Below are 21,705 nucleotides of genomic sequence, written 5' to 3' on the forward strand. Positions count from 1 at the left end.
AATGGACCAAAGTAAAAACGACATTTTGGACAAAACTATTGGGTACTTGCACTGCCTCGCCGCCGATTGAGCTGCGTCCAAAAAAGCAACTTTTTTTTTTCCCTTCTTTTTTTTAATCCTGGTGTTGAAATACTCCACTCGTTGTTTGAAGTGGATCATTCAAGTGAGGGTTGTGGAGGAGGATGAGGATGATGATGATGCCACCATTACAGTGAATGATCCTCCTGTTAGCAGCAGGCCCTTCAGCGCAGCCCGAAAGGTGCGGCCGGCCGGCCGGCCGTCATGCCGAACGAGCCACCCCACTTTGGTGTGTTATATTAGAAGCTCTTACAGGCGGCAAATTGATCACTTTGCAGACCAAAATAGGAGGAGGATTAAACAAACAGAAGATGGACAAGTCGAAGATGGTCAAACTGTTGTAAATGAAACATGGAGCGGATGGCGCTGTGTAAAAAACACTGCTTCTGGCTCACTGTACGGATTAGTGGTTCACTTGTAAAATAAATGGAATTTGTATTTGGCCTCAAAAAGTACAGAACATCCCAAGCTGCAATTAATGTCATGCAATAAGGAAAACACAACAAACGACGATTTTACAAGAATTGATCAGCCAAATCCTTGACCACGCCAACCATTGCGTTTACACGGAGTAGAGATGAACGCTAATGCAGCTTCTTGATTTTTCTCTCCACTCGTGTCTTACATAATGTTGACAGTTGGGGGCGCTGTGATGCGCCAGGGGCATTGTACTGCTATGTGAGACACAAGTGGAGAGAACAATAAAAAGTTGCTGAATAAAGAAGTTGCATTAGCGTTCATCTCTACTCCGTATAAACACAACACCAACGACGTCTCGAATTCCCATTTTTGACACCAATGATTCACGTCTCGATGCCACACACACACACAAACACACACACACAAAAACACACAAATCCTTAGCCAGCAATTTTTTTGCAGAAATGCTGTACCGTTGCACATACCTGAAATTGCCGCTAAATATCCGTATTGTATGTCTGTCTCTTTGCTTGATCTATCTTTTGTAGCGTGGAGCAGAAGGATCCGCCTCCGTACACTGTTACCTTGGAAACAGCATATCTTGCATCAACATGCCAATTTGGTTCTAATTGGACTTGGACGAATTCAAGCAAAGTTTCAAAAGAGACGACTGTTTGTGACATTTCTTACAAAAAAAAAAAAAAAACGATGAGAGCCATTTAGTACTCTGTTACAAGGCTGGCCGATGATTAATTCATGTCGATGCCGCCCCTTAACGAGGTTGTGCCCGTGAGTGGGCAGGAGGGGGCCGCTCGTCCGCCCGCCCGCCCGTCCGCCCGCACTCAGTAGCACTTTGATATCGTTCATTTAAAGCTATGTCAGCCGGTAATGACTTCTTTCAGTCGGCAAACGAGCGTCATTATCGCTTTATAAAAGTGGATGGAGGGAAAGGTTTGGTTTCTCCTTTATACATGCGTGTCTGTGCTTTCTGGTTTTCGCCACTTTGTGAGGACAACACTTTTTTTTACGCAGTCATTTAAACCTGGTTGTTGGTCGCTGTGTGCCCTGCGATTGGCTGGCAACCGGTTCAGGGTGTCCCCTGCCTACTGCCCGATGACTGCTGGGATAGGCTCCAGCAACCCCGTGGGGACAAGCGGTATAGAAAATGGATGGATGGAATAACAACAAATATTGACTATTTCTAACGCAGATAATGAGTCGTCACAGTACAGCGCCAATTTTTGCCTTAAGTATCGGTGGATGGTATCGCATCCTCCACAAAGGCCCGACACTTAAACAAAGGCCGGTATCAACCCGATATCGATACCTCACGTCCGTACTCGCCCATCTTTAATTTGTGTAAAGGCAAAAGTGTTTGATGAAAATCTAATGATGGCCACTGTATGACCATGATGGTTTTGTAACAAAACGGCATCACTTTTGTGTTACTTTTATGCTTCTTTTGCAGTGTATCTTCATTCACATGTCGCACAATGATGGTTCATGGAATAATCATTTATGATTTTAAGGCTTCGCGATAGTCCTGTTTTGTGAATTGTAGTATTTCAGTCGTGTGGCCATTAATGGACTTAAGTTGAACGTGAGTCTTCCAAAAAGCTTCCTAGCAAAAAAGATGGAATTTCATCCAGCTGGGAGTTTCACATTGTCATTTGTTAAACATTTCCAAAGCATTAATTTCATGTGCCTCCCCCTTCCCCGGTCTATTGTGTGAAGCACTCTCCATCTCTGTTCTCCAGCTGGCAGCTTTTCATGCCTCTACATCCATTCTGTCACTCCACCGCCGCGGTTGGCGAGGAAGCGGTCAGAGGTCATGGCAAAGTAGAACGCGCCGGACGGGCGAGAGTGGAGGAGCGTGCCTTTCCTAAGAAAACAGGAGCAGGCCGTTGGAGTGGAGGTCACGGGTGCGCCGGGCGAGCGTTGGAAGAGAAATGACGTGAACTAAAAGCTCTCGTTTGGAAGGCTCTTCAGCGCCACTCTGACAAATGGACGCTGCCTCTCATCACGGCGGCGGGGTCACAAAGGAGGCTTTTTGCAGCTTTTAAGCCGACGCTGATTTCCATTTAAAAACCTCTTTAGCTCACATTTCTAAATGAGAAACAGCACGCGTGTTTAAGTGTTGCCCTTACCTGGAAAATGGGCTCCTTTTGTTTGAATCCCCACATGGGTATTAATCGTGTCGCTCCGTTGAATTCAAACAGTTGAGCCTGCTGTATTTGCATCCATCACCATCCGTTTCTCTGACGGCTAGTGATGACAACCGCTACAGAAAACGGGTGAACTCTTGTGTTATAGGACCAACATGTCAGTTCCAACCACTCACATTGTCATTTACATATTCATTTGGAGTGATGATAGCATGTCATAAAAAATGATAAGCAGATAGTTTTTCCACTTCTATCAGGCATTTAACCAAATGCAGGGTACGCAGTGGTATCTTTATACTGCATTGACAGCACTTGTAGTTTTTCGAGCACACTGGAATAATGACGAGAACGTTTAAAAACGTTGAGCGAAATCAAGAGCAAGGTACCGCGTCTCCATCTGCTGGAAAAATAGAAAAATGCAAGTCTCATTTATTTTCATGACCATACGCAATCATTTTATATGAGTGTTTTTATCAACCGGCATGGTCACGGAACATAAGACCTCATTCCATTTAACACCCCTTATTGAGATTTGAACTTTCATTTTGTACTTCAAGGCGGCGTCTAAAGGCACTACATCGTACTGCCACTAGGGGGTGGTATGTCTTTCTATTCGCGCTGGCAGCATCCAGAAAGCAAGAGCGCTGCTTGGCTTGGCTAGGCTAGGCTAGTAACAAGAAAAAAAACTTTCTATCGAGTCAAAACCTGGCCTCAACATGCTTCTTCAGACTCTTAAACCGCTGCTGTTCCGTTGCAGGAGTCTCCCGCTGGCGTGTACGCGATCGTATTACGGTGACAAAGTCGCCCGGCTCGGCTCTCAGCCTGATAAACACTCTGCCGACTATCAGGTGAGCTAACATGCTAGCATCAACTGGCTAGCGGCAACCTTCGTCATGTTTGCGAGCAGCGACACGCCTCAGTTAAAGGTCACAATGCTGACTTGAAAAAAAAGGTCTTTTAACTCGCACAAACGCAGCAAAAGTATTCATTATCTTAAGAGTGAAGCAACGGGGTGATTACACTCAGTGTAGCTATTAAATACCTCTAAATGGATGTTCGAACATTGCTTTTACGAAACCAATTTCTGCAAGTTACCCACCAAACACCCAAACCAACATGATCCGTCCCTGAGTAATACCGACATGAGATGGTCAAAGATCTGGACTTCTCCAATGGGTACATTCATTAGATGCTGTGTTTCGTGCACCTCAATTCAAAACAAATCCTTCATTGTCCAAAGTGTGGTATTAGTCTAGTAAGCAAAATAAACCGCTGCTCTTACGTTGACAATGTTTTTACTGCATTGCATTTGGAATTTGAGGGTTGGTCAATATTTACAATATTTGCCCACTTTTTGATGCTGCGCAAACAAGAAACCATATGAGTTATCTTGAAAGTTTTAGATGTGAATGTGTGTGTGTGAATGGGTGAACTGAAGGCATTTTAAAGAGATTTGGATACCCTTGGATGTAGTAAAACTCCAGTCCAAATGCCATTTTTGTCTTCCAGGAGAATTATGAGCGGATGCAAGCTCTTGTTGATGAATTGAAAAGCCGGACAGAGAAGATTAAATTAGGTTTGTGGGAATTACAGTTGAATTATTGTTGCATTGTAAGATACGATGTCCTAATGGTGACTTTCACAATGTCACACAAACGTTTTTCAGGTTTCATAACTTTCATTCTGTTGTCGTGACCGCAGGCGGGGGAGAGAAAGCCAGAAAACTTCACACTTCCCGTGGTAAACTCTTACCCAGGGAACGCATCGACAGACTCCTGGATCCGGGGTACTGCTCATTCTTGCTATTTGGGCCACACTCTGAAATCAAGGCTAACTGGGACACAAATATTTTGATATGTAATATATGTACAATTTATACTCCCTCTATGGTGTTTGCCTCAGGAAGTCATCGAATTGTTCTTTCTGCAGGACTCCCTTTTTAGAGTTTTCCCAGTTTGCAGCGTACGAGTTGTATGGAAAAGAGGAAGTGCCAGCAGGCGGGATGATCACTGGGATTGGACGAGTGTCTGGGTAAAGCCGCTGTGCTAGTTACAGCGACAATTTAATGACATTTTTTCAAAGGTTTATTATTGTGACTCTTTTTTCGCGAATGATCTTACACATTACATTGTCTCATTTAATACCACACTGGTGTGTGGGGTAGTAATAAACTAAAAGTTTCTTTTTCGGACTCAGGGTAGAATGTGTCATCGTTGCCAACGATGCCACAGTCAAAGGTGGAACGTACTACCCCGTTACAGTCAAGAAGCATCTTCGTGCACAAGAAATCGCCCAGCAGAACCATTTGCCCTGCATCTACTTAGGTACGGTTTGGAATGTTTTCTTTTTTTTTTGTAGGAGTCACTTTGCGGAGATGCGTAAGATGAAAACTTTTCTTCTCAAATGAATGTGCGCATCACAGTACAATGTTTTTGATGGCTCCAGTGGATTCAGGAGGCGCCAATCTTCCCCGACAGGCAGACGTTTTTCCCGACAGAGATCACTTTGGCCGTATTTTCTACAACCAGGCTCGGCTGTCATCAGAGGGAATAGCGCAGGTGACGCTGCAGCGCTTACCTGATCTTATTGAAGTCTTTCTTTTTTTTTTTTTTCCCGTCCCAAGTTCATGAAAGAAAGCTGCTTCTAAAAATGCCGTCTTTCATTTTGTCCCCGAGATTGCCGTGGTGATGGGCTCCTGCACGGCCGGCGGAGCGTACGTCCCGGCCATGGCGGATGAAAGCATCATCGTCCGAAAGCAAGGGACTATTTTCCTCGGCGGACCTCCGCTGGTACGTCACGTTTATCTTTTTCGCGGATAAAAAAATCTCACGGGTAATGATGTCAGACTGACAGCCAGTACGCATGAGGTGACCTGGTGTGTTGTCAGGTCAAAGCCGCTACCGGAGAGCAAGTTTCTGCCGAGGACCTCGGAGGGGCCGATCTTCACTGCAGGTTGAAAAGGGCACTTTTGTAATAACTAACATTTCATTGAAGTCCCAGAAACAGAAAAGGTGTCAGCTACGACTATATTTACGGTGATGATTTTGCAATGAGGCCACGCTGTCATTTTTCATTTCACTGTTTGTGTTTCCTCGATGCAGTAAAACGTTCTCCTGTGAAATCTCTTCTCTGTCCGCCATCCACAGGAAGTCGGGTGTGACGGACCATTACGCTTTGGACGACAACCACGCTCTTCATTTAGCGCGGAAGGCCGTACGAAGCCTCAATTACAAGAAAAATGTTGACGTAAGTCCAGGGGATGCCAGTTGTGCGGGGCGTGAGACAAGCCGATCGATGTTGCGTCGCCGTGTCTTTCAGGTTACTACGGAACCCACCGAAGCTCCTCTTTACCCCGCGGACGAACTCTACGGCATCGTCGGGGACAATCTCAAACGCAACTTTGACGTCAGAGAGGTACATAGATTGAAGTTGTAGAATTGTATCGACGTAAAATGTGCCTTGAAACGCTCAAGTCATCTCTTTCTTTGGCATTTTGATCTCTTAGCATGTACTGTACACGTGTCGGGTCGTTTGTTTGGATCGTAGGTCATCGCCAGAATTGTCGACGGGAGTAAATACGATGAATTCAAGGCATTCTACGGAGACACGCTTGTGACAGGTACGTTGCTCACATAAGAAGTAAAGCAAGTTTTTGTTTCCCCCAAATTGCCACCACCGAGCCAATTTGACAATTGCACTCCACGCAATTTCAACGTGGATTTGAATTTCAGGGAATCCGCAGCCTGCCTTTGACTGATTATTTCCCTGCAGGATTTTCCAGAATATTCGGTTACCCCGTGGGAATCATCGGCAACAACGGGGTGCTCTTTTCGGAATCTGCAAAAAAGGTGAACCGTTGTTTGTGAGCTAAGCGGCCTCGGCAGCCGGCCTCGGCAGCCGGCCTCGGTCAAGTGAAAGTTTTTTCAAAGAGTGTTCTTGAAGTGTCAAGGACTTAAACGCATTAGCCGAGTCGCCCCCCACCCCACCCCACGGGGGGCTACGCGCCGCTTCCAACAATGAATACCAATATTCCTCTCACGAGAGTGTCTGCTTCTAATAGATGATTTGTTCTGACCCTTCTTAGCGGAGGGGCGGCTACAATAAGCTCTCTAATTGCCTTTGTCTGGGCCCGCTGCGATATTATCGTAATAGCGTTGCGTTTGAAAGCCACCCAGCGTTTTCATTCAACATCCTTCACTTCATTTGCAAGGCTATTCTGCCGCAGACAGCGCAGAACTGTAAGCGGCCTTTCAACGCGCGAGGTGTTGAATGTCTCATTATAGACCGGTACGCCTTTCACAATTGCCGTTCGATTCGAGAGCGTCGGAGGATCAAAATCTGATTCATTTTCCCGTCTCGGTGCAAAAGTGCGAACATTGGGTGTTTTATCAGCGTGAATGCGACGGTCGCGCCGCTTCAAATGTGCTCTGCGAGCACGTCCCGGGAAAATCGATACTGCGTCGGCGTTTGGAGACACGCTGTCATGGGCCAAAGCGTTTCACTCTTGAGTTGTTTATGTGGTGCCAAAAGCTGCTGCAAAGAAACCATTGCCATTGGAAAGTGAGGTGATAATTGCTCTCCTGGCTTTGTTAACACATTCTAATTAGGAGAGAAGCTGCAAACAAAGACGCGAAGAGCATGTCTTGACACTTCTTTGTTGAATTGACTTCTCCACTTCTGCTTTTAGGGCACGCATTTCATCGAGTTGTGTTGCCAGCGAAACATTCCGCTTATTTTCCTGCAAAATATAACAGGTGAGGGAGTGAGTGGCAGGCAGCATTGGACGCTGGGTTTCCAAAAGGCGAGCTCACCGTGTCCAGTGAATGAGAAGCTGCCGTGTGTCTTCCCTGTCAAGGTTTCATGGTGGGCAGAGAGTATGAAGCCGGCGGTATCGCCAAGGACGGCGCTAAGATGGTCACCGCTGTGGCCTGCGCTAATGTCCCCAAGATGACCGTCATCATCGGCGGCTCTTACGGGGCAGGCAACTACGGCATGTGCGGCCGGGCCTACAGGTCAGACCACTGACTTCACAAACAATAACAAGAAGGCAAACCACACGCGCGCTCTGTTAGTGCTTTGTCGATGTTCCTTTTGGCTTTCAGACTCGCCGGCAATTCTTCCAGCAGGCTTTCTAAAAGTCACGTTTAGAGCCATGTTGTTTTCCATCGCCGCCGGCGCCGCCGTCATCGTCTTTGGCAGATCCAAAACACGCTAACCGACCGAGTGACCGTCTCCCTCCGCAGCCCCCGTTTCCTCTACATGTGGCCAAATTCCAGGATCTCCGTCATGGGCGGGGAGCAGGCCGCCACCGTCCTGGCCACCATCACCAAGGACCAACGAGCCAGAGAGGGAAAAGAGGTAGCCAAAGGCTAGCGACTCGGGCCATCCTGCCAAAAGCATCAACATCATTCGATGACACCTTTTTATTTCAAGATCACCATTACACCATTACTTCATGTCACAATGATTCTGATTAGTGCTGCCGATGGCGGCGATTAAAACGCGTGAAATGTCCTGTGGGGGAGGTGGCGAGAGCTTGAAGACACCTCAGCTCGGTACCCATGATTCAGATGATGAGACGCATATAATATGCCAACACGTTGATTTCTACCGAAAATGAATTTGCGTATCGTGGCAAAATTGGTGATGTCTATATTTGTTGGTGTGTACATGGTCACAATCATAATCTTTGGCCTCTCCGTAGTTCACCGCAGAGCAGGAAGCCGCCATGAAAGAGCCAATAGTGCGGCGATTTGAAGAAGAGGGAAGTCCCTACTACTCCAGCGCCAGGTAACGTCGGCCGCGCAGTTATCGTGTAACCTCCCAGATCTAATGTAATTGGAAACTAGCTTTCATCAAACGATGACGCTTCATGTCTCCCCCCCCCCCCTCAGACTATGGGATGACGGAATTATCGATCCGGCTGACACTCGCCTGGTGCTGGGACTAAGTCTGAGTGCGGCACTTAACGCACCGACGAAGAAGACCCGTTTCGGAGTGTTCCGAATGTGATACGCCCAGCCTGGTCATGTCCACGCTTGTCTCTTACGTAGTTTTGTTTTGTGTGTCACAAAAAAAAAACCAGAAGCTTATTGGATTATGAATTGACCGCTTATTAAGGGCCAGTGTGAAACTGTGCCTCCTTAACTGTTACAATTTGTAAATGACTGTGCTTTAAATATGATAAATTGTCTAAACACAAGACGACTTTTCTTCAGAAGTGTCACATTTTGACGGATTATCACACGAGAGCACTGTTGAGTCAAAAACATCTTCCTGGAACAGTATTGACAGAACGGCAGCATTGTTGAAACTTCCAAACACGTATCTGGAGAAGGGGCGACCCAGGTGGCTTTGTTTGTCCTTCAGATCCGTGCATCTGTTTTCCCCTGATTTTAAAATAGAGTCAATATTTTGTCCCAACAGGAACGAATCGGGATGTGGTGATGTCGCATGCAAAGCCTTGGCGGATGTGTACCAAAGTTTACATGGTCAGTGTATTTCTATACCTTAACACGAGTATTTTTTTAAAAATATATATAGCATTTGATGCAGTGCGTTTCTGTCAGACACTCAGCGCCTGTGTGTGTGTGTAAATGTAGTGGCGCAATAGTGAATGCCACCCACACACCGCCTCCTCAAGCATCGGTACCAAAATCCTTTTACTGGCCCTCCGCTCTTGCTTTAACCCCGAAGGAGGGGAGCATCGAAAATAGATGAGGCTGAGAAAGTTTCAAATTTATGAAAATTGCAAAAGTTGTCAAATTTGACAGAAGGGGGAAAAAAAAATGCTTGTGTGTATGTCTGCCACATCCTTTTCCCATGAAGTCTGTACTTCACTGGGCAGCGAAGGTTAGTGAGGGTTTGTTGATTTTTCTTTGTCGGGGTTTGTTCGAGGTCGCAAAGAATTGCATTGGGTTTGACTTTTTCTTGTAGATTATATTTTCCAAACTAGGGATAAAGGGGATGAGTACACCAAGAAGGGGGACCAACCTTAGTGTACTACAGCGCCCCAAACAATCAAACGCAGTACTGCACCCCTGGTACCCAAAACCCCCGGTACCCAGCCCATTGTAAGAAAAAACTGTTTGCACCCTTTTAGGAACAGCAACAGTCACTATGAGCGTTTGTGAAATAAACTAACCAAGTCCCCCACATGGAAACATTTTTACTCTTGCGTAAAATTGGAATCATTCAAATCGAGTCGCTCGGGGATTCTTCTAGCGTAGCGGTTCACTCAGCTGTCCGGCTCGCCTTGTGATAAACGAGAAGCATCCAAAACGTCGTTCTCAACCTCCCATGTCAGCCCCCGAAGTCACTCTGAACAGGATAAGTAGAATTGAAAATGGATGGCTGGACTTTTAGTTCCATCTCCTTCGACCCATGCTTCACCCTTCCATTTCTTCATTTTTTCCGCTGGTCACTCTTAGCAAAATCCAGCTGACAGGAAAGAGATTACTGAACCAAGTCCGAGGCAAATCCTAGCCCAATTCCTAGAGCTCCGTCTTTGGGAGTTACCTCATCCCTCCCTCCCTCCCTCCCTCCCTCCACTAAGTCTTAATCACCGAAGAGACGTCGAGAGCAACATCTTTCATCCTTAGCCCAGAAATGTGCTCATAGTTGCTTGCTAAGTGTGCAGTGTCATGTTTAATAGATGCCCCGCGGTTCAGCGGCTTGTTCGCTCCCTGACAGAATCTACTCAGGACAATTATGACTCATCTCCAAGTCTAAAAATAATCCTGACTGCAATCCTGAGTCAGTCTCTTTGAGAGTGGCCGATTGTTACTTTATATTTTCACCTGTGGCTGTACGGGTCAGATCTGTGCGGTGTCTTCTCTGACCTCATCAGCTGCTACGCTAAAATGATGCAATGTGACAGACACACTTTGACTTGCCTCATTATTTGTTCTTACTTTTTTCCCGGCTTTGCATGCAGGGAAAGGGACAGCAGGGGGCAGCACTGGCTCATTTGCCTCCCCTGACTGGACAGTCAGTCTCTGGTAGCTCCACCTATGCATCTTCCTTTCTGCTAATCTGCCACTTTAGAGCGCCTCATTATCAGCTATGAGTCACCAGCCAATCACAGAGCACACTTTGCAAACATATCGATGGAGTAGGAACTCACCAAGCAGAAGGTGACGTAAACTTGCCTAGTGTAATGCGAGCCCTTACGGACCCAACTTGTCATTGGTCCAAACGTGAGTCAGTGCTGCGAGTGACTTCAGTTTCCTGTCAACAATATTTTGTGGTTTTAACTGTCTCAACGATCAATACTCACCATGATGAAGTTGTCAGCGTGGCTGTCATCCTACTGTTGACATCATTGAAGGAAAGCATGGCTGTCTCATGGAAAACATGTCTCTTTAATCTTTGTGTTCAGTTTCTTGTTAATAATGTGCATAGAATACCCCACCTTACCTAATGATGATGAAAATGAGTAGGAGTGGGCATCACGGGAACCCCTTATATACGGCCCCCGGATGGAAGCCCCAGGTTTGAAGCCTCCACGAGTACAAATAAGAATGTATGATTCTGATGACCTTTTATGTTCGTTAGCTGGAATGCGCGTGCAAGACGTGCCCCGCTGGCTGCTGCAATGTCCGTGCGCGCGGGCGGACTGACCAATACGAAGCTCCCGCACTACTTAGCCAACCAGCAGGCGGCGTGCGCCCAGCGTCTGGATGACGTCATGCGCTAACAGCTGGTCGATGAGCCAGGGAGAGAAAGGGAAGGGAAGGGAGGGGAGGGGAGGGGAGGGGGAGGATGTAAAAATGTAAAGCGGCAACGGCGAGCTGCACCGCGGCTCGAGTCCACGGCCACGAACACTCGGAAGGAACCATGTGGAGTGTGGACTGCTGCCCCGTCACGAGGATGCTGCTGCTGCCGCTGCTGCTGCCCTTCATCGTTTCCACTTTCCTCTGCGTTCCTGGGGGTGAGTACACTGCTTTGTGCGGGAGGGAGGGAGGGAGGGAGGGAGTGAGTGGGCAGGCAGGTGCTGCTGTTGGTGGGTGGGGAGTCTCGCGTGGCGCTGTTCATCTGGTCCTGGTGCTGAAACGGAGCCGGTGATCAGCCCCCTCGGGCCGCTCTCCGAGGTTTCCTTGCCTACTGCTTGGCGCCTTCTGTTTTGAGGACACGGTTTTATTGTGTCTCTTTTGCTTTTTATGGCGCTTTTTTCAAGTTAGTTCACAAGCGAGTGACATTCATAGTGAGTGGCTTGGATGGCATTGTTGTCACAAGCAACTCCTTGCCTTCTTTTCTTTGCCCTCCAGAGCAGAGATAGACACGCAACGTAAAGGTGTGAGAGCAAACAAAGACATCAGCTATGACAGCGTGCAAACCTTTTGTCTTCCCGCTCGTCTTTGTGCGGCGGCGATTGGGGAAAACCCAAAAATGGCCGTTGGCACTTACTTCTACAGTTTGGGAAAGGTGGCAAAGGGGGCTCACTCTTCCCTCAGCGTTGCTCACTTGTCTTGTGAAGTGTGTTCAGTGTTGTCCACATGCCCGCAAGCTACTGGATCAAGTTTAGACAACATTGAATATTTTTATTTGATCATAAAAGCATCACTCATAATTAAAGATAATAGAAGGACAGAAAGTTCTTTGCTAACGATGATCTGTCATGTGTTAATTGACATTTTATGTATCACAAATGCTAGTTGCGTGAGTACTTGGTCTTTGTACTTGATTGCCACGTTGTCGGAGAGAGTAAAAGCGTTGATGGACCTGTTTAATCTTGTGGTTAACTCCAAGCCAGGCTTTCCAATTGTGCTCTCATCCACTTGTGTATCGGAACGTATGTTCTCTACGATGCCTACGGGGATATGTCGCCTCGTCATGTATTTGTCGGTATTGCGTAGTGTGTTTAATGAAGGGGGGAAAAAAAGCATCAAATGAATGGCCACTTGCTGCTGCCCAAGTTGACCACTGGGGGCCACCAGACAGCCATATACTGAACATGAATGTAACTACAGCGTCGATGTTTCTGCTCCTCCCGGAGGATGAAGAATATAGACACACACACACACATACCTGTGAGTGCTGTCATAGTGAATGTCTTCATGTATTTTCCCACCATTTGTTCTTAAATTTCGGCTGCTTCAGTTATATATGCAATTACCATTATGTGTTAGCATTATGCTAGCAGGCAAAACGCTATGTAGTTGGTTTGAATACACAACCCGTAATACTCCTCGTTTTATGTTCACTTTAAAGTTCTCAAGCTGGGAGTGGCTTTAAACAGCTTGTCCAGTGTCTTTTTTTTTGCACAGCCCCCACCGTCGGCGGACGATTTTCAGTGGGCAGCAAAGTGTTTATAGCCGGGCAATAAAAATAAGAAAAAACATTGCATCCGCAGGGTGCATCCATCTCAGGTCATAATATATATCGATAGAATGTTTCTTTCATCAACACCGACCCCTGACAACAATTTATTTTGTTGGTTTTTTTTTTCTTTTTTTTATCGGTCTCACGTGAAATTTGTCACGCATTCCGATACATGCACAATTACAGAGCGGTTTCTCTAGCTCATGGTGACGATTGGTACATAGTCCTCCTATCAACCCGACAGCAGAACAAATGAGTGGACACGGACGGAGCAGGTGGCTAGACAGGAGGTGGTGTGCTGGCGAGGTCAGATGGAGGAAAAGGTGTGGCGGAGGCGGGCAGGGACTCAGCGGGATGGTGGCCGGCGGGCAGGGCCAAATATGGGAGTCCAAAATATGGCTGCTTTGATCTTGCCTGACATCTTGATTTTGGTTCTTCCATGAGTTGGCTGAATGCAAATATTTCCCTTTGGACAAGTGAAAGAGGGAATTGAATGTATAGGAAGCGAGGCAGATCGAGAGCACAATAACAGGAGCTTGGGGCTTTATACGGGATCAGAGTTTAGCTCTCGACAACAAGATTGCTTCATTCTCCTGAGTTAGCCGGCCGGGCTTTAGCATTCAAGGTTACTTGCGAGAGGGAGAGAGAGAGCGAGCGAGCTGGTGTGTGCTTTATGTGCGCGCGTGTGGTAAATTTTCTCCTTTTACGAGTCCACGTCAGAACAGGCTGCTGAGTGCGTGCCTCGATTTTCCTCCCTCGACGTTCCCATGGAGGCCAACAGCAGACATCTTAGCATCCTTTTATTAATGTTCGGACGAGCTGCATTGCACAGCAATTAATGTTGTTTTTTTAAATTTTTTTTTGGGCCCACCTGCTGGCTGCGTTAAATGCCAGCCCGGCTCGTGCGGATAATGTGCCAGATTACACCTGTCGCTTGATCTGCCGCTTTTATATGCAGCGCCTCGGCTGGGTGTAATCCAAGGATTTGACATTAAGCGGGACGCCATTGAGCACGAATGCACGCTTAAGAAAGAAGCCTATAGCACAGTTGTCCAAACGACGGAGCGGTGGCTCGCTCTACCATTTTATTTTAGCAGCCTGCAGCATGCGGTGAAAATAACATTTGACACAGCTCGTGACAATATTTTTATCCGACATAGCTTTTCTACATACGCAAATATACTATTTACAGTCTTCCCACGGCATATAGCGCTTCAATTTTTGTGGCTTCATCATATTGTGGATTTTGAGATAACAGCATTTTTTTTTCACTCAGACTTACCACGGAAGAATAAGAAGTTTTATGTCACACTTCATTAAAGAAGCCAACGTGGCCTTCGTCTGCAACATGTACAGTAAACATCGTTGGCTAATTTAATTTAGCCTAACACCGTTAGCCCAGCGAACAAATTGTGATCCTTGCGGACCTATTGAACAAGGCTAAGAAGAGAAATACTACCCGAATTTATTCACATCATCCTGCCCTTTGGCAAAACTGACGCCAAGCCATACAACAGGGAGCGGCTAACGCTTTAGCCCGTTAACAGCCCGCTAATGCTCCACTCTCATTCACTGCCCTTTTAAAGACACACGCATTCAGTTGCTGTCACCGATAGGCGACAGTATAATGTAAGGATGACGAGTCAATGGGACTAGATTTGATTTATCTCCGACCATCACCATTTTGTGTCCGTCTTCTCAGCCGCTGTTGTCTTTCCTTGGCAGATTGCCTTTTTGCGACCGAATACTTCACCCGAACGCCTCGTAAGCTCAGTGCTTTCAACTCCTTCGCCAGTGTGGAACTGTTCCACTTCAATGTGCCTGACGACACCATGATGGCCGTATGGAACCTCATTACCTTCAAGGAACAAGGGGGCACCTTCGGAGACAGCTGCCCCAATCGCAATGTTACTGTGTAAGTGTTTACTATTTCTTTCCATTGGAAATGCTTTTTTTCCTGGCAGAAAGAGTGTACTTACAGAGAAATGGATCACTTGTCACTAGTCGAATAACATGACTTGTTTCAGCTTACCTTGGTGTGTGTATTGCGCACGTGTCCTAATATTTTGGCAAGTGAGTGTTTGTTTGACATCCTCATTGTTTACGAACCGGAGCGAGAAAGTAATCATGAGAAATGCGCTGTGATTGACAGGTACTTCAGGTCCGGCGCTCCTCCGGTAATCAACCCCCTGAGCACTCACTTCCCTCGGGATACGGTCGTCCCAGGATCCTTCGCCGTGACTCTGACCTGGACGCTCCCGAACAGAACCACCGGAGCGTTCAACGTGACCAGCCCGCTCCCTGGGGACTGGTTCCTGGCTGCCCATCTACCCAAGGATGAAGGCAAGATCTCAGTCAAGGTAACAGCGACTAACTTCTCACGGTCGGCCGCATCCGTCCGTCCGTCCATCTATCATCCATCTATCATCCATCCATCCGTCCGTCCGTCCGGCCGTCCATCCATCCATCCATCCATCCATCCATCCATCCATCCATCCATCCATCCATCCATCCATCCATCCATCCATCCATCCATCCATCCATCCATCCATCCATCCATCCATCCATCCATCCATCCATCCATCCATCCATCCATCCATCCATCCATCCATCCATCCATCCATCCATCCATCCATCCAATTTCAATATCCATGCCTTTGTAGCGTCTGCATGATATGCGAGTCGCCGCAAGATGTGCGAGCGAGTCGCCCGCATTCACCCAACAGCTTTGTAACGCCGGTAATCACGTCAGATAAATCCAGCTCCAAGGACAAAATTAGCTGTAATTGAATCGTTTGTTGCTTAGTGACAACTCAATCACAGCTTGTGGTCACTCTTTTGAATGTCAAGTCTCATCTGCAGACATTATTCCGCACACCGCATCATGACCTTACAAATCAAAGAGCAACACCGCAACAGGTATCCATAGTAACGCACACCGAGGTAGAACACCGAGTTTTCATCAATAAACCATTCAAATTATTAGTCACCGCAGCGCAGAGTGCAGATTTGGGCTGATGAACTTTAATTTGGGCTATTATAAGCTCGTTATCTTGCGGATTGTGAGTGAGCGTCAGGTGTTTGTGTTGCGCCGTCGTCCCGCCCATACGCAGCCGCTCCTCTGACGACCAAAATAGATCCACTTCCGCTTGACTGCTTTTATGATGGCTTGTCATCACCGCAGTGGCGTCCATAAAGCTTTGGAGAGGATGTGACTGTGTTGTTATTATTTTTCATCCCATTTATGAGCTCTGCTTTGATTGGACCCAAGTGAAAGAGCGGCTGACCGCTTGACCGAAACCTTCCCCATTCCCCTCCGGATAGCAATATAACGATGCGGGATCAGCATTGCCTTGTTGAAGCTTGCAATAAAAACAAAAACAAATATATATTTACAGCGATACAATGATAATGGCATGTATTCAATAGTCTTTCCTTTTTCAAAATGGATTCAAAGTTCTTCTGTCTTCTATGGTTTGCAGCCCCAAACGCCATAATGCTTCAAACAATTTTTGACGTTATACTTCGTTTAGATTAAATAGAAAATATATTTATATAATTTTTTTGGTCACACTTAACGGAACCCCCCCCCCACCGTCACGCCCGACGTCTTGAAAGAGATTAGTATTCTGTCTTGTGCTGCAGAAACTAAAGAGGCAGAACCGTGTCTGAAGAGTTTTTCTTCATCTCATCGTGTCCGTCGACGTGGCCACATCAGCACCAGCTGATTTCCATTGCAGGCAATTTACCTACCTGCAGCCGCCCGCCTCTGTGTTGGCTTGTGCTTTTCCTTTGTGGTCTCCAGCGGCCCACGTAAAATACCCCCGCAGAGCGCACACAAAATCATGAATGTCATCGGAAATTGCCTAAGACGTGCAATTGGCTCGGTTTGGGGACGCCGATGACACACGGCGGAGATGGAAAACTCATAGCTTTTTCCAAATTCTGCTATCTGAGGCCATTTTCCTGCAGGCGAGGAATAATGCTTACACGCCTGTTTGCGCGCACACACACACACATTAACAAAGTGGAATAAATGCTGCCATCGTCATCTGTAATAGGAAAATAAAACACATTTGGAGGTGTTGTTCCTGCACACATCACACATCTGTCAGCCATCATCTATGTAGAATGAATTACAAAGTCTCAACCTCATTGACTCCAACTAGTTACAAATGATCACAACACAGAAAAGAAAGGATCCGGCCGGCATTACTTCAAAGGCTCAGGCATAGACGTCGGTGGATTTCATTAGCTATTAATATGATCAAAGTCATAATCAAAATGCTAACTACCAACACCGCTAATGTCTCTTTGAGTGGGGTGGCCCTTCCAGTGCCTGACGAATTTTCTTGACAAACATCATGAAATGCTGAATCAGTAGAAATATATGAGCGTGGAATTGTACAGAAAACGACTGAGAAGCCACAACCGCCTGTGTTTTTGCATATGACAACGTAGCATAGCTAACATTAGCCGCAGGGTCTGTGTTAGCAAGATCAGAGGTGTTGCTAGCTCACACTCCATGTCTGGTGCTCATTCATGTTTGTATCATTTATTTGAACAGTTTCACCTCATTGACCAAAACCGGCCTGGCGCATAATGGTGCCATTTAATACTGTCTGGTTTAACTGCTTATCAGCCCAGCTCGCCGCCTCCTGATTACCCATCATGCAAAGCTTGGCGTTCAATGAGGGATTTAATGGGAGGCCATATGAGATGTGAAAGATATCGACTGCGTAGCGCGCCGCCGTCGGTCGGGCCATCCGTCTTTGTTCTCCCACGTGTCGGTCGGGTTCCCCTGATAAACAATGCGACTCCGATTAGTGACACAACAATAGTGTCACACATTTTGCCCCTCACCTAACTGTTGATTAGTCATTTGTCGGCCCATTTGCTGGTGTCGTGATTCGCGTAGCTGAATTTGCATCTCTGGCTTTTAGGAGGTTTCCGTGGTCTCACAATATGGCTGTGGATGGATGGATGGGTTGGTGGGTGGTTGGGTGGACGGACGGACGGATCGATGGATGGATGGATGGATGGATGCATGGACGGACGGACGGACGGATGAATGGCTATTTTAGGATTCATACGAGTATCCCATTTTTGTCTTGAGCTAATTTTAGCAACAGTTAACTGACAGCCTTGTATTAGCTTCTCGGGTGCAAAGCAAGCTGATGGCTGGCTGCATCGCTAGATGAACATGCGATTGGTGTAATTGGAGGCCTTCAAAAGTCACTCGAGCGTTGCTTTGAAATTCGAAAGCCGACGGGCAGGCTGTAATCAATCAAAGGGCGCCATAATCATGACTACAGAGAGTGGTGGGAGCAGGGCTCGTGATCGCTTGACAGGAACTAAAGACCTCATTGGGCATTCACACCTGTCCGACTCGTGACGCGATGTTCCTTTTCAAACTAATTTGCCGGCCGTTGGCGCGAGGAGCCTGCCGGCCGGCCGGCCAGTCGGCTTCGTTTCACGGATTGACGTACGTGACATCCTCACGGGACGCCGCGGCAGCTTCCAGTGAAATGGAGGGCGCGCCATTCACTGGCTGCCTCGCTGGAGGGACGGGGGCCCGAATGTCTTATTAATCCCCAGAGACAGACTTGACGCTCTCATGCTTTGGGAGGCAGATGATAACCATCTTGAAAGTGCTGCATAAGGCGTCATTGAAAGTCTGTCTGTCTGTCTGTCTGTCTGTGTAGGGTCTGTCTGAGGAGTGCCAGTATTTGTTCCAACCTCAGCTCATCATCCAGAGGCTCGTTGGGATCGCCGTGCTCTATCCGGGATACTTCATTGACCAGATGATCCCCGCTCGCAATCGATCTGCTCTTTACAAGTAAGTCCGCTAGGGCTCATTGTGACCACACCACTTCGATATTGTGATATAGGATTCATTTTTCAAAGAAGTAATTCATTCATCTGTGGTGGGCCTACAAATAACATATTTAGAAAAAGCTTACTGACATGTTGTTGTTGGTTTTTTTTTAAATTGCAGCCTTACTGCTACATTGCAACATTGACGTGAGCTTGAATAGTTGTTCGGCTATAAAGTCCACACATCGTTGGTAAACACTAAACAAGAACATAGCCTGGGCTATGCTACCGTATTGCGAGCAAACAATGGGAAGCGCCATTGACACACGGGTTAGCAATTAGCATCAATAAGGCAGTGTTGTTAATGTTAATTTGTTACCTTTTAAGCAATATTTTGAAAGTATCCCTTCAAAAGTTTCCATAGTATTTGGGGAAAATTGGCCACTCTTTTTGCAACCTCAAGAAAAAAAAACAAACGTATTTGCCTCAGTTTGGCTCCCCTGTCTTATTACTGGAGTCGAGGAGTGCAAGTTGTTCATTAAAAAATGCAATTTTCTCTCCTTCTTTATTGATTTTTGCCTCCTGTAAAAGTTACGTGTCAGAGGAGCAATATGAAGTATTTTACATTCTGTTTTTTAAATGACATTTTTTGCTCCACAAAGTCAGTGTTGGGATGACTCTTCCCAAGACACTTGATGTACTGCTGGATGGAAGATTTTTTGTAATGCTCTTCATCAATTGTGATCTAACGTCATCTACCGGGAAAGATATATTTTAATTGCTTTTCTTCCATTTCACGTTCAGTTTCAGTTTAGCAAAAGACATCAAAGCAAGTCAATACATTCATTAATAAACAATAACGTAGTCAATAAACTCAATTGTAAGCACGAGACAGCGCATCGTTCACTGTCGACTATCCGTTACGTTGACTTTCTCTGCGCTCGTTTTCAAAGACACAAAGTATCGTTTGCTTTTCTGTACTTACTAAATGTCGCCTCTCGCCGGCGACGTGCTTACGGGGTGGACTGAACAGTGACGTCACGACTGCGTTTATGTTTTGGCGTGTGCGCAGAGTGTTTGTGCCCAATTACATATCGACGGTGAAGGTTCAGCTGCTGAACTGCGGCGTCAGGAACAAGAGCGGCGACACTTGTCCCGTGGTGTTGAAGATAAGAGCGCGGGCGCCACCCGTGCACAATTCCAGCGCCCTGGACTGCCGCGAGTGGAGCCCCTGCGAGCTGGACGCCTTGGCGGCCGCCTGGGAACGCTGGTACTACGTCCTCGTGGAGAGATACCTCACCAACGCCGACGTCTACTTCCGCATCGGCGTGCAGGTCACAGGTGAGTGCCAATGTCGATCGACAAGGAGACGCTTCGACAGTGTCGTGTGATTCAGCGTTGAGTACGGAACAGTTTAACCCTATCGGTTGCACCCAAATGTAAGATTCCCAGTCAAGCTGGATGTGGCTGCTTTTTGGCTGGTCTTCATGTGGCACCACCACTCAAGTGCTCCATGTTGTTTTTAGCTTGCAAAGAGCAGAGGTGTTGCGCTTTCTCAGCCCTGCGGGGCGGCTGAGGAATCTGCGGGAAGTCCGCTTCCCTCCCTCTGCTCGACATTGTACGACGGTGCACCTTGTCGCCATGGCAACTCGGGCACTAATTATTCACACGATGTCTTTTCCCTGCTGGACCAGCCTGATCTTACTTGACCTTTCGTGGGCTTAAATTGAAGAACCCTTCAGGATCATCTGGCGTGTTGTTGGAGCGCTCAGACTTGCCTGACGGGAGGGGGGGAGAAAGTAGGCTGCTCTTTATGATTTATTATTGTTGTTTTTGCAGCATATTTCACGCAGGTTGCAGGCTCGGTAGAGTATCGGGCATTGACGAGAGTCCGTTTGAGATGCTTGCTTGTGAGTCAAATCTTTGGATTATGAATGGTATGAGGAGTGCGTTTGCTTTGAAGTCTTAAATTCAAACGAAGGAAGCCTAAAATACGGAACGTTTCGGTGCTTGATGGCTGTTTTTTTCCGAGCAGCCCGAACAAATGACTTAAAGCCACGCGGAGACAACATTTGTTCAAAGCGGGCAGGGCTTCAGCAACCTTTGCCACTCCACCCCCCCCGGGTAACGGCTGCCGTTTGATATAGTTGCCATCCGTGACCATTTTTGCAACGGGGCGCTTTATGCTGGGTGAAAGCACACCGCTTGCAATTACTGTGAATCTCTGTCTCATTAAAAAGCTTCCTGTTTACATAGCAGAAGCCCGCCGAAGGGGATGATCTGCAAACGAGTCTTTCTGCAAAGCGCGCCTTAATAGCGCAAGTACAATAACCCGGGCCGTTATTGCCTGTTTGTGTTCGACTTGCTATGGATTACCACCCCCGCTTCCACTCTCCTGCCCACCAGGACGCCTCAAGTAAACTGGCATGTAACACTCGGGAAGTTTCAAAATGCCCACGGACCCCATGACTTTACTAACAAAACAAAACAATAATACAGTGGTGCCCTGCGGTCCTCGTGATCCGACTTGTACGTTTTTCAAGACACTCGCCATCATTTGGATGATTTTTTCGTTTTGTTTTGCGTTGGCTTGCGAGGACCAACACATTGAGCACTGTATGATGGCGGATGAGCTTATTTCACAATGAGCAAAGGTTTGGCAAATATTGAACAATGCATCATAAAAGAGGCTTGAAGATGTTTTTAGGCTCCTAGTTGAAGTTTAATGATTAATATTTCAGCCTCTTACAGTCACTTAAGAATACAAGTCTTCTCTTCTTCATTTCTATCTGCATGACTGCATGTGTTATACTGCCTCCTTGTGGCCAGGACGGACACATCAGTAGGAGCAACACAATGAATTGGAATGCAGCGTTAAATCACCATGCACAAACTCTTCCAT

The 21,705-nt window shown here is 46.8% G+C and overlaps 2 protein-coding genes and 1 long non-coding RNA gene across 3 annotated transcripts in view; 2 read left to right on the forward strand and 1 right to left on the reverse strand.

Moving 5' to 3' along the window:
* Positions 1-3,255: 3,255 nt before the first annotated feature.
* Positions 3,256-8,865, forward strand: mccc2 (methylcrotonyl-CoA carboxylase subunit 2). Its single transcript, XM_088375345.1, has 17 exons — positions 3,256-3,511; positions 4,173-4,239; positions 4,365-4,449; positions 4,593-4,694; positions 4,860-4,987; positions 5,109-5,221; positions 5,339-5,452; positions 5,551-5,615; positions 5,810-5,909; positions 5,982-6,077; positions 6,210-6,282; positions 6,435-6,511; positions 7,351-7,417; positions 7,519-7,675; positions 7,907-8,021; positions 8,368-8,453; positions 8,558-8,865. The coding sequence occupies exons 1-17, from the start codon at positions 3,380-3,382 to the stop codon at positions 8,673-8,675; spliced, it is 1,695 nt and encodes a 564-aa protein (XP_088231471.1). The 5' UTR covers positions 3,256-3,379; the 3' UTR covers positions 8,676-8,865.
* LOC148397298 (uncharacterized) lies at positions 7,474-12,141 on the reverse strand. The gene is made up of 4 exons (XR_015858520.1): positions 11,082-12,141; positions 10,789-11,002; positions 10,577-10,703; positions 7,474-8,050 (listed from the first exon to the last, which is right to left on the reverse strand). It is a non-coding gene; the product is annotated as an uncharacterized LOC148397298 (long non-coding RNA).
* The window catches only part of tmem8b (transmembrane protein 8B), a 31,430-nt gene continuing 21,129 nt past the window's right edge, over positions 11,405-21,705 (forward strand). Inside the window, exons 1-5 of the mRNA XM_088375343.1 lie at positions 11,405-11,595; positions 14,712-14,901; positions 15,139-15,346; positions 18,692-18,825; positions 19,876-20,144. Of these exons, the coding sequence (XP_088231469.1) occupies positions 11,502-11,595; positions 14,712-14,901; positions 15,139-15,346; positions 18,692-18,825; positions 19,876-20,144 (895 nt within the window). The 5' untranslated portion in view covers positions 11,405-11,501. The remainder of the gene's footprint in view (positions 11,596-14,711; positions 14,902-15,138; positions 15,347-18,691; positions 18,826-19,875; positions 20,145-21,705) is intronic.

This window comes from Syngnathus floridae, chromosome 5 (genome assembly GCF_059516105.1).
Source record: "Syngnathus floridae isolate MCC-2025c chromosome 5, RoL_Sflo_1.0, whole genome shotgun sequence".
NCBI lineage: Eukaryota > Metazoa > Chordata > Actinopteri > Syngnathiformes > Syngnathidae > Syngnathus > Syngnathus floridae.

What these genes read in the sequence shown, in the direction of transcription:
- mccc2 (XM_088375345.1), top strand. Translation starts at nt 3,380, where the DNA reads ATGCTTCTTCAGACTCTTAAACCGCTGCTGTTCCGTTGCAGGAGTCTC. An exon ending in GGGATTGGACGAGTGTCTGG is followed by an intron (nt 4,695 to 4,859) that starts GTAAAGCCGCTG and finishes TTTCGGACTCAG; the next exon opens with GGTAGAATGTGTCATCGTTG. An exon ending in TTTCGGAATCTGCAAAAAAG is followed by an intron (nt 6,512 to 7,350) that starts GTGAACCGTTGT and finishes TTCTGCTTTTAG; the next exon opens with GGCACGCATTTCATCGAGTT.